General features: G+C 37.6%; 1 protein-coding gene across 5 annotated transcripts in view; it reads left to right on the plus strand.

Annotated features, from left to right (window-relative positions):
* Positions 1–15,837, plus strand: part of SBNO1 (strawberry notch homolog 1) — a 53,315-nt gene that overhangs the window by 13,120 nt on the left and 24,358 nt on the right. For 2 of the 5 annotated variants that reach the window (XM_046639256.1, XM_046639257.1), the window contains exons 5-16: positions 2,517–2,617; positions 5,884–5,980; positions 7,488–7,648; positions 8,406–8,539; positions 8,709–8,799; positions 10,291–10,452; positions 11,336–11,471; positions 11,551–11,656; positions 11,792–11,945; positions 12,386–12,568; positions 13,109–13,206; positions 14,743–14,894. In XM_046639256.1, the coding sequence (XP_046495212.1) occupies positions 2,517–2,617; positions 5,884–5,980; positions 7,488–7,648; positions 8,406–8,539; positions 8,709–8,799; positions 10,291–10,452; positions 11,336–11,471; positions 11,551–11,656; positions 11,792–11,945; positions 12,386–12,568; positions 13,109–13,206; positions 14,743–14,894 (1,575 nt within the window). Of the gene's footprint in view, positions 1–2,516; positions 2,618–2,918; positions 2,956–4,160; positions 5,073–5,883; positions 5,981–7,487; positions 7,649–8,405; positions 8,540–8,708; positions 8,800–10,290; positions 10,453–11,335; positions 11,472–11,550; positions 11,657–11,791; positions 11,946–12,385; positions 12,569–13,108; positions 13,207–14,742; positions 14,895–15,837 lie in introns of those variants that run through there. The other 3 variants (XM_046639260.1, XM_046639258.1, XM_046639259.1) reach the window with 3 other exon arrangements.

A 15,837-nucleotide genomic window follows, 5' to 3' on the forward strand; every position in this document is an offset into this window, starting at 1 on the left:
GCTAAGCACTTTTCTGAGATTTTGAGGCTATGGCTGGGAAGAAAGAAAACTGTTAAAATCTCTGCCCTCATGGAGCTTGCATTCTAGTAGAGAGAAACCGACAATAAACAAAATAGATAAGTAAATTATATAGTATGTTAGGTAGGGCTAAGTGCTCTGGAGGAAAATGGAAAACGGAATATGGGGTAGGAAGAGGTTACAGTTTTAAGTGGAGTGCTCAGAGGAAGCTTTGTATTTAGCACAGTAAGGGAATTTTTAAGAGTATAATAGAATTAATGTCTTTTTTTTAACTTTGGCTATTTTAAATCATAGTAGTATAGTTTTAGAAACTGAAAAATGTGAACTCTTAGGAGGGACATTCTTTCCTTCCTTTGTCCCTTGGGCTAAATAATGTTTGAGTCCCTGTTGTATAACACTGTGTGGTGAGCACTGTTGGAGATGCTCTCACCTCACTTATCTCCTGAGCTGACCACTGTTTTATAGCGTTAGCATAGGAATGGGGGCCTTTTTAAGAAACACATTTCTGTGGGTTCGTTGTATTCTTGAGTCATGAAGTTCCTGCTGTGTGCTAGCACTAGGTGTGTGTGCTAGGACGTGCATAGCATCCCGTCAGGCTCTTGGAATGAGGTGATGTGTGTTGAATAGAGAGTTCCTCCTTCCAAACAGCTGCTTTACTTTTCTAATGGTGGGAGATGAGTTTTAATACCTGATAGAAATTGATATAGGCAGAATTGACTGCTTGGAAGTTGTACTCTGGTTGTGTTTATAAAGTAGAGGACTAAAGGCATTCTACAGGAATGGGCAAAAAGTGTTTGTAGGATGATGTAGAACTAACTGTCTCCAGTGTCAGAGATGATTAAAAATACCAGATAATCTACTTTTTATGTTTGAGTCCATACCATTGTGCTCTAGTTTTATTCTCAAGGTCATTGTCTTGAGCTGGCTGCGACCTGGCAGTTAGATTTCCCGTTGGGAAATTGTTTTAACTGTCTTAGAACTGATTTCCATTTTCCGCCGTAGAGAGCAGGACTGTGGCCCTGACCTACTGAGGTTTGGGGCAGCATCTGGAATGGCTCCTAGGAGACTTGGGGGTGATTAACAGTTAGTGGAAACTGCTTTTCATTTAAGTTTTTGGATGTAATGAGGAGAAAGACTGCTGCTTTTATGTGAGTAGCTTTCTGAGCATTTCACTCCTCAAACAGCATATGCCCTCATAATTTAGAGGACTATGCTATTGTGAGGAAAGACTTCAGAGAGCAAAACAAAACAGGATAGATTTGGATCTGACTGAGGAATACCTAATACAGTAACATCTTGGACATCCAATGTAGTAATTTTTAAAAGACAAAAGACTGCAAATCAAGGCTGTCCTTGTGTGGAAGCCTGAGAAACCATCAGACTAGACTAGGGCTGAAAAAGAAATGGTAAGTGAATGCTGAAGATGAGCAAATGTTTGTGTTGTTGGAAAGGGTCATCTTTTTACTGAAAAGGAAGAACATTAAAAGTATGAACTGCTAAGAGGAAGGTTTTGCATGTTCTTCTCTGATCTGTGTGGGTATTGCCTCTTTTGGATTCCTTAGCCCTTTGGGTTTCTCTTTAGGTTCTCATCTCTCACTTGAACTCCAGTCCTGTAACTATCTGTGAACTGTTCACTGGCTCTCCCACAATCATATTAAACAAATCATGCCCCAAAATAAAGTAATTATCTCTTTTCCAGCTTCTTTATTTTGTTAATGCTTTAATACTAGTCATTTTGGAGTCCCAAGTGACAGGCTCCCCCAAAAACTCCTTGTCTTTTGGTAGAAGAGATAAGATGCTAATCACTCCTTCTGGTGTGGTTTTCACACTGTGATCTCAAGAATCCTGGGTACTGGTGGGCGAGCTTCAGGGGTACTTGGAGGATAGACGTTAGTTACAGGGGCTCTGGACTCCTCAGTCAAGCAGGTCTACTTTGACACTCGGACTGAGGGGTTCTGTTGCTATATCTAAGAAGAATTTGCAGACCACTGGTGTAAAAGGTTCATTGTTTGGATCTTTATTCTGAGGGGAGGAGGAAAAGAGAGTTCCCAAATTGGTGTTTTTCCTTCCAGAAATAATTGTTTTGCTTTGAAAGTTAGTAAGCACCACCAAATCAGGTGAGATTGATTCTGGCTTCTTGATAACACCAGGTTTTATTTTTTTTTTTAATGAACCAAGTAAAGTGTCTCAAAGTAATGCTGGCTCTTGGTGTTTGTATTGAAATAAACTCTCAAGTAGTTCTGGTTACGGTGTCTTTTTAATAAATAGTTTTCACATTTCCTCTGCACGTATTTCCTTTTAAGTTGCTTGTTTTCTAAGGTTAATTCATACCTCCATAATGACACATAGCTTTGAATGTTTTCATCCTCATGCCTAATTTAAGTTAGTGATAAGCAGATTGGTATTCTTTGATTTGTGGAGTGGGTAAACTTTACTGAATTTATAAAAACTGTAGGAAAAGGAATTGTTCTAAAATGTAAATTGACTTTCTCCCTCAGCTGATGTAAGCAATGGTACAGTAAAGAAAGAGTCTTCTAATAAAGAAGTAGCAAGAATATGGATAAATGACATGAAGATGAGAAGTTTTTCCCCGACCATGGTGAGTTTCAAAATCTGCATCTGTATTTTGGTGTGGTATGAAAGTACACTTGGCTAAAAGTCCTCTACAATAACCCTTAGAACACTTTTTTTGGGTGAAGGGGGGGCTACTCAGCTACATAAACTAATGAATAAGCATTGAACCTCACTGGAATAAACTAATATATACTAAACAAGGTTATTATAACTTGCATATTTGATAGGCTGTAGTACTCACATCTTTTTATTGTGAATTTTCTCTGATCAGAAAAAACGATAATGTGAAGTTAACCAAAAGTATTTGATAACTATGTTCGTTTTAGGATTGAACCTGAGCTGTCAGATCAAATAATGGTGTAGGTATGGGTAATTATATGATAATTTTTTTCTGTGTTGGAGATGCTGTATACTTTGGGTTACTTGATTCCCTGCATTTATTTAATAACTATGCTGTGTATAACACTGCATGTGTGTGTGTGGTGGGTTTCTACAAGAAGTATCTGCATGGCTCCCCCTTCAATAAACGTACAATTTGACAACGGTATGGTTTGAGTAGGTATATAAGGTACAGCAAAAAGTGCGTTGTGATCCTCAGAGAAAGGGTTATGAATTTGGAGGAAGGTGAGATCTCCCTAAACTTGATGGGAAGACTTTATTTTATGGAGGACGTATAAGGAGCTTTAGTTTTGAGTCTGGAGAGACTGATAGGGCATTTTAGGAAGGGAGCTAAAACATTAATAGGCACAGGGAGTTGGTGGCTGTGTGCATAGGTGACACTAAGCCTGGGTACTTGGGTTGCTGGAAGAAGTTGGAATGGTTGATTTGGGCTCTGTGGAGGATCGTGAGTTGAGCTTGAAGGACTTTTGACTTGGTGCAGCACCAATTCAGAATGGGTCAGGGTAGGGAGGAGAGACAGATTGGGATGTTGGTTAAGTTATCCAGAAGGGCAGTGATTAGGGACCAAACTTGGGAGATTGGAAAAGGGTGAGGGGAAAGAAAATAGGGGATGACTGAACATAACAATACCAAAAGGTTGTTAGGACTTGAGGATGGAATGTGGAATTAGAGAGAGAGCAGAGCAACCTGTACCTGACGTTCAACAGGGACCCGGAGAACAAGTGATTGCAGTACTCAGTTTACTTAATGGTTGTGTGCCAACAGCTTACTTGGGAGTTGATTTTTGGAAGGTAAGAAAGCATTTTCTTTAAGAAATGTTTTATGTAGTGCTCAGGTTCCCAGTGCAGCCCATGTTTGTTCGTAATATGCCAAAAGTCCTATATTGTCCCAGCAGTTAAGAAACATCTAACAGATTGCATACTGGTAGCCTGTGGACCAAAACAAGTTGACAAGTATGTTTTGTTTGGCCTCTACAATATTTTGAAAAATTTTGAATTTATTGCTAATACATAAAATCTTGATTTCCAGGGGCCCGCCCCGTGGCCGAGTGGTTAAGTTAGCACGCTCTGCTTCGGCGGCCCAGGGTTTCGCGGGTTCAAATCCTGGGCGCGGTCATGGCACTGCTTGTCAAGCCACGCTGAGGTGGCATCCCACATTGCCACAACTAGAAGGACCCACAACTAAAAAAGTCTTTAAAAAAAAAAAAATCCTGATTTCCGGATTCTCTTGACCATTCTGAGCCCACATTGCCTACCTAGTAAAACATGCCTAAAGTTGAGTAGTGACCATCTACTTTGTGTGTTAGGCAGGCATTTCCCAGGTACCACAGTCTCCCTCCCTCCATTTTTCTCCTTAACACTAAGCTTGATGTCACTTGCCATTTTACATTCAGCGGGCTTAGAAATATTACCTGTCTGGTCCCTGGATTTTGTGACCCTTTGGTATTACCAACTCATCCTCCAATTATACCCTTTGTGATTTTTTGTTTTGTTTTTGAATTTAAGTAGAAGACTATAAGGTAGAGGGAGAAAAGAGGAGTCTGGTCGTTTATTATAGTGTGCATTCCATCTTATAGGTGAAGAAAAGGTACAAAGGTGGGGGGGTTGGTTCAGAACTTAAGTAATTTGCCCAAGGCTACACAAATGGATAACGGCAGAATTGCAATTTATATCTGTTTCTTTGGCTAACCCCATTTTGTCTCTAGTTTCTGAAATTGGATTTTATTTTGACGTACTTTCTGAGAACATTCAGAGGTTTGTGGATTTTTTTCTGAGGACTCCGTGAGTTAATGTTGATTAGATGTTTATCTCCTACCTCCTTTTACTTCTCACATTTTTTGAGCATCTGTGTGCCATCATATTCTGCTCTAGACTAAATAAATACATAAAATAGAAAGAAGAAACCTGCCATTACTTTTCAGTGTCATGTTATCCTTGGCATTACGTGTATGTCCTGACCAGGTTTTCTCCTTCTCTCCCTTCCTTGGTATACTGGGTTCCACAGCTGCTTCTCTCTGCTCTTCTTGAACAAGCACACGTTAATAAAGAGCTTTCCTAATGGTTTTCTGGTAATGAAAAGAGGTTTGTTCACGGTCTTCCTATTCCCCTATTCCTGCCTGCCTCTACCCCTTTAAGACTCTGTGGAGAAACACAAGGGAACATGAGACTGTGGTGACCATTCACTCAGTTTGCTTGAGACAGTCTGGGTTTCCTCCTATTTTCCTGATGTGGTTACTGATAGCTCCCCATTTTACTCCCACATGTGCCAAGTTTTGGAGAGTAAATGATATGGCTGTCCTATATATGATTGTTGTTGTGTCTGTGGAGACGCAGATGTCTGAAGTAAATTCTCTGTTCTTCAGGAGAACCTTTAAACTCCAGAGTTTTGGGGTTTAGGATTTGAAGGCAAGAAGACAGATGGAAGTGAACTGAAAGGAGGGTGGGATGTGAGACTGAAACAGTTTCTGCCCATGAGGTTGGAGGATGTGCTGCTGGGGCTCATCTGCTTTTTCTCCCCAAACCCCTTACTCTTTGTATTCCTGGAGTAGGAATGAAGAGTGAGGACTGAGGTTAGAGAGCGTTCTATGCTCAGGGAGGGTAGAAAGTATTGAAAGGGAAAGGAGTTTGTGACAATGATGGCTGGAAGGCAGGTGGAGCCCTTTGGTGACCTCTGTGTGTTAGGGATAAGAGTAAGACATGGATTGTCTGTGCTCATCATTGGAGAAGCAGGGAAGCCACAAAGTGTGACCCAGATTTTCGGGAACATAGAAGTGGTGTGTCATGTTTCCCAGCCTGATGAGTGAGGATATTCCTGCGAAAGCATTTTCCTGTGTGTTGGCTGGGGTCTCCAGTCTTTGGACTTAACACTGATTATGCGTTCTCTTTGTTACAGAAGGTCCCTGTTGTGAAAGAGGAAGATGAACCAGAGGAAGAAGATGAAGAAGAAATGGGCCATGCGGAAACCTATGCAGAGTATATGCCAATAAAATGTATGTCTTTGGGACTTGTCAACATAGTGAAAGATTTCTGGGTTCCTCTTAAATAATTTCCCAACACACGTTATTATCTATTAGGATCTGTCAGGATCGGTACTTCAGGATTTGAGAAGTATGAACATTGTAATATGTTTTAAACTGTCATGTGTTTTATAATATCTACAAGAAAATTTTACTGTGGGTTTTTTCCTACATATATATAGAGCTTTGTTGTAAGTTGAAGTCTGTTAAAACCAAGAGTAAAAAAGTTTGAGTTTTATTTTATTTCAAGTTAATTTTGCTCATATTGGCAATGATTATAAAATCATAATAAATTGCACAGATGTAAATATGTATCTTAGCTTTTATAGTTTGTACAGCTTATCTAAAACAAACCATAAAAACATGGTAATCTTAAAAATAAAATGAGATATTTGAATTCAGTTTACATTAACACTATTTCTGCCTTTTTTCCATAAGGACCGTGATTCATTTTTTTAGTGGCATGATTCATTTAGTGGAAATGAATCCATTTAGTAAGTTGAAAATTAATAGCTTTTAGCTTTTGTATATAATTTTTCACTTTCTCATTCATTATATGGGGGTAATAAGATGAAAAAAAATCTGGCTAGAGTTTATCTTTTCTATACTCTGGGTTTATATAAAAAGCCACCAATAATACCAGTTAAATTAAACTAGAAATCTCTACCAACCATGTATGGATTCCCAAGATCTCATCCCTTTCTAGTCATTTAAAATGAACTTCAGGTTGTGGTATCTGAAATTTTTGGTATCTGGGTTTTTCCCCCTAAATAGTTTTCACAAAAAAATTGAAATTTATCTATGGGCCTTTAAACCACAGGTCAGCAAACTAAATCTGGACCCATGCCTGTTTTAATAAGTGGAGTTTTATTGGAACATAGCCAAGCCCATTGGTTTATTTATTGGCTATGGCTGCTTTTATGTTGCTACAACAATGTTCAGTAATTATAAAAGAGACTGGATGACCCACAAAGCTGAAATTATTTACTATCTGACCATTTATACAAAAAGTTTGCTGGCCCCTATTTTAAACTATTCACATTATATGCATTTTGGGGAGTTAGTTGCTGTTTAATTTTATAGCCCAGACTTCTTTTGAAATACCTTTCAAGATAAAATTATATTCCAAATGTTTGATTCACCGATAGCAGTGAATGATTCGTTCAAGTAAACTCCTTAATCTAGGGTTTTGCTCTTACTACTGGAGAACCTGGTTGTCTGAACTAAGTTGGCATTTTTCTAGATCTTTTTAACCAGCAACTCTCTATTTAAACTGTAGGTAGTTGATAAATAAGTAATTTTAGTCAAATTTAAAAGGTACTTTACCATCTGTCAGTGACTTTTTATAGAATCCCAGAGTGTATAGTTACTTATTATTGTGTTTTCTGTTACAGGAAAAATATTGTAATGTCTTATAATAAAACCAGAAGTATTATTACGTAGAATAATTAAAATGAAGTATTTTTAAATTTTCGTTTAGTAAAAATTGGCCTGCGTCACCCAGATGCTGTTGTGGAAACTAGTTCTTTATCCAGCGTTACTCCTCCTGATGTTTGGTACAAAACATCCATTTCTGAAGAAACCATTGATAATGGCTGGTTGTCAGCATTACAGCTTGAGGCAATTACATATGCTGCCCAGGTAAGCAATAATATGTCATAACTACATACAATATTTATCTTTTAATCTGAAACCATGTAATATAGTTGTTTTAATCCAGGGTATGTTTTCCTTGCATGAAAAACTTATGAGTGTGGCTTTTATGGAACTTATATGTTAGAAGATTAAAGGGTAGTGTAGATGTGGGGAGTGCGTGTCTGGTGGAATTCACTGGGAATATGTATTAAAAATACATATATCCTTTGACCTAACAATTCCATTACTGGGAGTCTATCCGATAGAACTATTATATAATAACATATTTATAAGGCTATTTGTTGTAGCTTTTTTCCCCCCAGTGGCTGAAAGCTAGAAAAGATTCGAAAGCCCATACCCTTGGGGACTGATTGAATAAAATGTGGTATTACTATTCAGGTGTCAGAGCTGTGCCAGTTGTCTTGAAAGGATTTCTGTCATACTCCATTTTTGTAAAATAAGTAATGGCCAAATAGCCAACCATTCCCCATATTTATATCTGATGTAAAAGTTTGTATTTGAATTGTGCAAGTGTTGAAAGGGGTATGGAAGAGTGCTCACCAGTTTGTTAACTTTACTTGACGCATGTGAGGGTAGCAGGAAAGAGTATATAGTAACGTGAGGAAAGTATCCACACTAAGCCAAACTGTGCGCCATTTATATAAAAACAGAGCACGTCTGCATGTTCCCGAACCGGTGGATGAAAGACTGATCACCAGAATATCAAAAGTAATAGATTAATTACCAGCTTTTTCCTTTTCAGCAACATGAAACATTCCTACCTAATGGAGATCGTGCTGGCTTCTTAATAGGTGATGGTGCCGGTGTAGGAAAAGGAAGAACGATAGCAGGGATCATCTATGAAAATTATTTGTTGAGTAGAAAAAGAGCATTGTGGTAAGTGCTAAAGACTGACCGGGAGCTTTCACTTGCGGATAGTTCCTTCAGCTTGTGGGGATGGGTTTTAAATAATAGGTGTCAAGGCCTGGTTTTATTTTTTCCTGAAAACTGCTAGAATAATGGAATTTATGTTTAATTTGTATGTTTTTCTTTTTTCGTGTGGCAGGTTCAGTGTTTCAAATGATTTGAAGTATGATGCTGAAAGAGATTTGAGGGATATTGGAGCAAAAAACATTTTGGTCCATTCATTAAATAAGGTATGAAAGTTTTGTATTCAGTTGCTTGTTCCATAAATAGTGACTCATCTGTGAGATGAGACTGATAGTAGTTTTTACCTTGTAGGTTGTTATGAGGATTAAATGAGTTATTTCACAGAAAGCCTAGTGAGTGCTAGCCAGTGTTGTTGGTGTGTGGATTACTGCATGTCAGATACTAAGCCAGGTAGGGTTATGTAGTGGCACACAAGATGGGCATTGTCTCTGTTGTTAGGGAGTTTATTCTCTCTGTCTTCAGTGTTATTTTTGTCTTTGTTTTTGAAGTAACTTGATATGGGCGGAGCTCATGTAACTATGAGTATGAGGGCGCAGTGTCATAAAGCTTTATGGACAGGCAGTGTGCCCATTGCAGTGTAGAGAGAATCGTGGTTTGGAGTCTGATTTAGATATTTGTATGTCCAGTGGACTTGCATGCCGGATCCTGTGTAAATGTTAAAACAGTTCTGTCAAGTGGAAGGAAATATGTCTCAGTGTCTAAAGCACACTTTAATGTGATGACAATCTTATTGTTCATTTGGGAAACCTTTATTGTTGCACCATTGTTGGAGTTAGAGGGTTCCTGCAAGAGCCTCCATCCTAGCCCTTTGAAAATAAGTAAACATAAATCTCCTTTCCACGTGAGTCCCAAGTGGGTTCAGTTTTGCCGTGCTCATCAGGGGCTTTTTTGGGTGGGTGCGACGGAGTGGATTGGTAGGTGAAGTACTGTGTCTTGAATGACTAGTAACAGTTCAAAACTAATAACTGGAATTGTGTACCAGAACTACATCTAGAAATATTTTTGATTTCTGATTGAAAAGAAGACCACATTATTAATCATAATTCTCCTTTTTTTTTTTTTTTTTTGAGGAAGATTAGCCCTGAGCTAACTACTGCCAATCCTCCTCTTTTTGCTGAGGAAGACTGGCCCTGAGCTAACATCCGTGCCCATCTTCCTCTACTTTTTTATATGTGGGACGCGTACCACAGCATGGTTCGCTAAGTGGTGCCATGTCCGCACCCGGGATCCAAACTGGCGAACCCCAGGCCGCCAAAGCGGAACGTGCGCACTTAACTGCTGCGCCGCCGGCGTGGCCCGAACTATTAATCATAATTCTTGTGTGTCTCTCAGAACTTAATTACAGTGCTTTGCATATAGTAAGTGCACAATAAATATTTGTAGAGTGATTGTTGTGTGTTTTTTTTTGTATGAGAGTTTAGTTTATAATCCTTTTTTGATGATAGCTTTTTTGAGACTTTGATGAAAGCTGGATCCTTGTACCCTAAAGTTGTATTTATACATAAGCATGGGTGTGTGCACTTGTGTGTGTGTGTATGGGTACACATATGTATGAGAAATTGTGTGCATGATTTTAGGAGGTCCTTTGACTTCCCTGGAGCCCATCTTGGACCCATCCGTTTCTTGCCTAGAAGTTTGGGTAGGATAACTATTTGAGAGAAAAGTGTATTTATTAACTTCTTCTCTTTTATTTTTAGTTTAAATATGGAAAAATTTCTTCCAAGCATAATGGGAGCGTGAAAAAGGGTGTTATTTTTGCTACATATTCTTCCCTCATTGGTGAAAGTCAGTCTGGCGGTAAATATAAAACTAGGTTAAAACAGCTTCTACATTGGTGCGGTGATGACTTTGATGGAGTGGTATCCTTTGCAACAAATGTTTTTGTATTTTTTAATGACAAAAGTTAATGTAAGGATAAACATTTGGAAGACAGGAATCCTGAGATTAAATAAACAAATTGCTGCAATGAGTGCTTTAGTGATTACATGGAGTCCAAGGGGGTCAGAAAGTTGCTTCTATTTGTAGCTGTTACATAGGAGGCCAATATTTAAGTTCCTGGTTTAGGAAAATGTTAATAAGTATGAGAAATGCTGAACACTGTATTCCCGTCTTGAGGATTCACATTGCATATTTTCATAGTGAAATACCTGAGAAGACTAAGGGGAAGAAACCTGTTAACTTAGTGATCGCCAAACTTACTTGCTCATAGCGTGCCTTTTACTGTCTTGCGTGAGAAACACTAGTTTTTAAAGTGCTGATTAAGTGGGTTAGCAATCATTTTTCTTCTTACAAAATTTGCCAGAATTATCTGTGTGGTGGACATTTCTTGCCACAGTGGATCTCCTTTCCTTTATTCTAATTAAGAATTAAATATCCAATTAAAATAAATACCAAATTCAGTGGATGCCTCTGAGGCTAGAGAGGGAAGGCAGAGAAATCAAGGAGAGGCACATAGAGGGCTGCATTTATGTTTCTAATCTTTAAGAAAAAGAAAATCTGAAGTAAATATAGCACAATGTTAAGGTTTGACAAAGCCGAATGATAGGTATGTGGGTGTTATTAAAAAAAAAAAGTTAATGCCTAGGGGCTTATCATCAATAGCATCCCTCCCTATAATTAATAATCTTGACTTTTATCTACCACCCGAGAAATCTTGAGTGTTTCCCAAGGCTCCAGGGAAATAAAAGTTAACTCTTGACACTTGCTACTAATGTGATATGTTCCTTAATTCATTCCTTATAGATAGTGTTTGATGAATGTCATAAAGCAAAAAACCTATGTCCTGTTGGTTCTTCAAAGCCAACCAAGACAGGCTTAGCAGTTTTAGAGCTTCAGAACAAATTGCCAAAAGCCAGAGTTGTTTATGCTAGTGCCACTGGTGAGTAGTTATTTATTTAAAGGGTATATGTGTGGGTTATTTTTTCAGCTATAATATGTTTTATTTTGGGGTTTTTCAGGTGCTTCTGAACCACGAAACATGGCCTATATGAACCGTCTTGGAATATGGGGCGAGGGAACTCCATTTAGAGAATTCAGTGATTTTATTCAAGCAGTAGAGCGGAGGTAATGCAATTTACAGTGTACACTATTTGTTCTCAGTAGCAGTCTAAAGGATGTGTTATTGCTAAAACCTCTTCCACGTATGTTAAAGCCTTACTATATTTAATGATAGTTACTGTGTGTTTTAATTTTATTCAGAGGTGTTGGTGCCATGGAAATAGTTGCTATGGATATGAAGCTTAGAGGAATGTACATTGCTCGACAGCTGAGCTTTACTGGAGTGACCTTCAAAATTGAGGAAGTTCTTCTTTCTCAGAGCTATGTTAAAATGTATAACAAAGCAGTCAAACTGGTGAGAATTTTTTTCTTAGTTCCTTGTGTTTTTAATGTATCTGATAATGTTTCCATTAGTTTTGTCCAGTGTTAGTCTGTCAGCCCCCAGGAGTGTATTTCTGCTATAAAAGAATAGATAAATCACCAGGTCCTTGTTTTCCAAGCTTTCTCTTTGTTAAAGTAACTTATACAAAATAGCCATTTCTTTCAGTTTCATAGTTTTTGAAATCACAGTGTAACTATTTCCAAACATGATTGTATTAGTTAATAAGTTTTGAGACAACTCTGTGTGAGCATCCTGAAAAACATTTGTTTAGAGAATCCCAAGTTACTGAAGATGCTTTATTAAATTAATGTTAAATGGTCTTGCACTTAGCATTATTTTGATTGAATTTAGACTTTCAAAAATAATTAACACTCAAAGATGAAATATCTAAAATGTTAATTGTGCTTCTTCAGTGGGTCATTGCCCGAGAGCGTTTTCAGCAAGCTGCCGATCTGATCGATGCTGAACAAAGAATGAAGAAATCCATGTGGGGTCAGTTCTGGTCTGCTCACCAGAGATTTTTCAAATACTTGTGCATAGCATCCAAAGTAAAAAGGGTTGTGCAGCTAGCTCGTGAAGAAATCAAGAATGGAAAAGTAAGTTGGAGAACACATTAAGAGATTCATTCTTTGGTTAATGTTTTTTAGTTTTTTCAGTGTTGAGGTTTTCTCCTTGTAAAACCTATTCTTTCTAAAGGATAGTTATAAAAGTATTAATGTAATAAGACTTTAAAAAATACATTTTTAAAAATAATAAAAGCAATGCTTGTTTATAAAGAATTTAGATGGCTCAAAAAAGTATAAAGATAGAAATGTCCCTATAGTCCGTAGATGTAATCACTGATAACCTGTGGGTATTGTATTGCCTTAAGGTTTTTTCTTTTTGGTGAATATATATGTACTTAAAGCACAAAGAACTGGGGCAAGGGCTTCCGTTGTGTCCACTGCTGTAATCCTATTTCATAGCTAAGCTTTTTACACATAGCGTGTCTCAAATATACATAGAATAAATAAGCACAGATGTACAATAATGGGGCGTTCTTGTTTGAAATCTTTTTTTGTTACTAAACATTTAAAATGTTAAGAAAGCACATGCATATTTTTATTTACAATTAATATGTTTTCTTTTTTCTCCAGTGTGTTGTAATTGGTCTGCAGTCTACGGGAGAAGCTAGAACATTAGAAGCCTTGGAAGAGGGCGGAGGAGAATTGAATGATTTTGTTTCAACTGCCAAGTAATGTTTTTGGTTTTGAGTTTTTACTTAGATTGGTTTAAGTGTTGGCATTTCCTTGAGGCAAAATTTTTGATTTACCATATCATTTTTTGAACTTTTTTTGATCTTAGTTTTTGCAATTCGGGGTAGCCATAACAGTATATTTATTGGAAAATAATACCAAAGAAATGCTGAAATGTTAAGCATTTTGGCAGTATTATGCCCAGTATTTGGAGTAATGGAAAGGCTTGATTTTTGTTTGTTATGTATATCTTGGAAATCTGTGACAGCTTGGTTTAGTTTCAGTTTTGGTTTCAGCTTTGTGTATTTGAAATTACCATTATCCAGAGGAGCAGTAACTTTAGTTTGCCCCAGTTTAGTATGCGCTGATAGAAAAATTGCAAATAGTTATGAGATATTCAAAAAGAGTTTAGAAAAATGTTTTGGAGGGGCCCAGCCTGGTGATGCATTGATTAAGTTCACATGTTCTGCTTTGGTGGCCCAGGGTTCACTGGTTTGAATTGCAGGTGTAGACCTACGCACCACTTATCAAGCCATGCTGTGGCAAGCGTCTCACATATAAAATAGAGGAAAATGGGCACGGATGTTAGCTCAGGGCTAGTCTTCCTCAAAAAGAAAAAAGGTTTTAGGGGGCTAGCCTGGTAGCGTAGCAGTTAAATTTGCATGTTCTGCTTTGGCGGCCCAGGGGTCACTGGTTTGGATCCTGGGCACAGACCTACGCACTGTTTATCAAGCCATGGTATAGCAGGCGTCCCACATATAAAATAGAGGAAGATGGGCACAGATTTTAGCTCAGGGCCAATCTTCCACAGCAAAAACAGGAGAATTAGTGGCAGATGTTAGCTCAGGGCTAATCTTTCTCATAAGAAAAGTGTTTTAGCCATTGTTTTTTGTTTGTTCCCCTAACTTATCAATTCTAGCTCTGGTAGTAAAATTTGCAAAATAACCTTTGCCACTATACTATCTCTTGCCTTAGGGGATAGATTCAAGTGGCTCCTCTTAACATGGATATAATTAAAAACTGCTTTTAAAAGCAAAACATGAACCTGCTAATCTGTATTTTTCTGTACTTGTGTGCCTAGTACTGCTCTGTCTAAAATGATAGCCACTAGTCACATGAGGCTGTTGAGCAGTTGAAATGGCTGGGCCAAAGTGAGATGTGCTGTAAGTATAAAATACACACCAGGTTTCAAAGATTTAGGTAAAAATAATGTAAAACATCTCATTGATTACATGTTGCAGTGATACATTGAGTTAAAATGTATTAAAATTGGTTTCACCACTTTCTTTTTTTTTTTTTTTTTACTTTTTAGCTACTAGAAAATGTAAGAATTACATATTTGGCTTAGCTTGCATTATATTTCACGTGGATAGCCTTGGCCTAGAATATTAAAATTCATTTAAGCTGGATTATCAATTTTTTGTAAGAGCGAACAAAGTATTTAATTTTTGACAAATATATTCAGTAAGACTTTATATGTAATTATTTTGCAAACTGAGCCACTAATTGTCACTTTTTCTCTCTCCTGCAAACAGAGGAGTGTTGCAGTCACTCATTGAAAAACACTTCCCTGCTCCAGACAGGAAGAAACTTTATAGTTTACTAGGAATCGATTTGACAGCTCCAAGTAACAACAGTTCACCAAGAGATAGTCCTTGTAAAGAAAATAAAATAAAGAAGCGGAAAGGTGGGTGCTTTTCTTGAAATGGTATGGAAAGTAGTATAAATTTTAGCATTTTGAAGCAACTGTATTTTGGGAATGAACTGCCTCCGTTGAATTGGCAAGCGGTTGCATATTTTCACTGTCATGTAGTTTTCAATGTACAAGTAACCCCGTGTTTTAAGTTAGGGCTTGGACAATTTGAGTGGTGTTAGGCACGGCACTAAGCACTGACCATGTGTGATCTCGTTTTATCCAGAAGGGATCCATATGAAAACAGATCTTATTTTTTCCAAGGAAACTAAGGCACAGAAAGATTAAGAGGTTAAGGAATTTCCCCAGGTTCGCATAGGTAGTGAGCAATATGTGGGAACCCAAATCCAGGCCTTTCTGTTATGGAAGCTGCATTTATATGCAGTCACACGTTGCTTACCGATGGGATAGGTTCTGAGAAAGGCCTCTTCAGATGATTTTGTCATTGTGTGAGCTTCAGGGAGTGCACTTAGACAAACCGAGATGGTACAGCCTACTACACACCTAGGCTCTATGGTCCTAATCTTATGGAGCCACTGTCCTGTATTCATTCCATCATTGACTGAAACATCGTTACGTGGTGTGTGACATATGGGTGTTTTTAATAATCTTTAAAGAGACTTCTGTTAGTTTATTATTTAATTATTAGGAATACACTCACCATATTTGTTAAATGTTTTATAATCAAACTTGGGTTTGTGTTTAAGTGCTTATTACTAAGCTTGACTTTGAGATGTTAACTTCTCAGGCTATCTTTCTCTCAAATGGTGATAATAAGTTACATTATGAAAACTGTGATGCTTTGTGTTCTAAACACAGTGCCAGACACTTTAACCTTGTTTCATCTGTTCAGAGAAGTATACTTTTTTACATTTTTAGTATGCCTGAAAGTAGGTTGGTTATTATAGTGTAATTGTCCATATTTTTTATTTTAGTG

Source organism: Equus quagga, chromosome 15, assembly GCF_021613505.1.
Source record: "Equus quagga isolate Etosha38 chromosome 15, UCLA_HA_Equagga_1.0, whole genome shotgun sequence".
In the NCBI taxonomy this organism is placed as follows: Eukaryota; Metazoa; Chordata; class Mammalia; order Perissodactyla; family Equidae; genus Equus; species Equus quagga.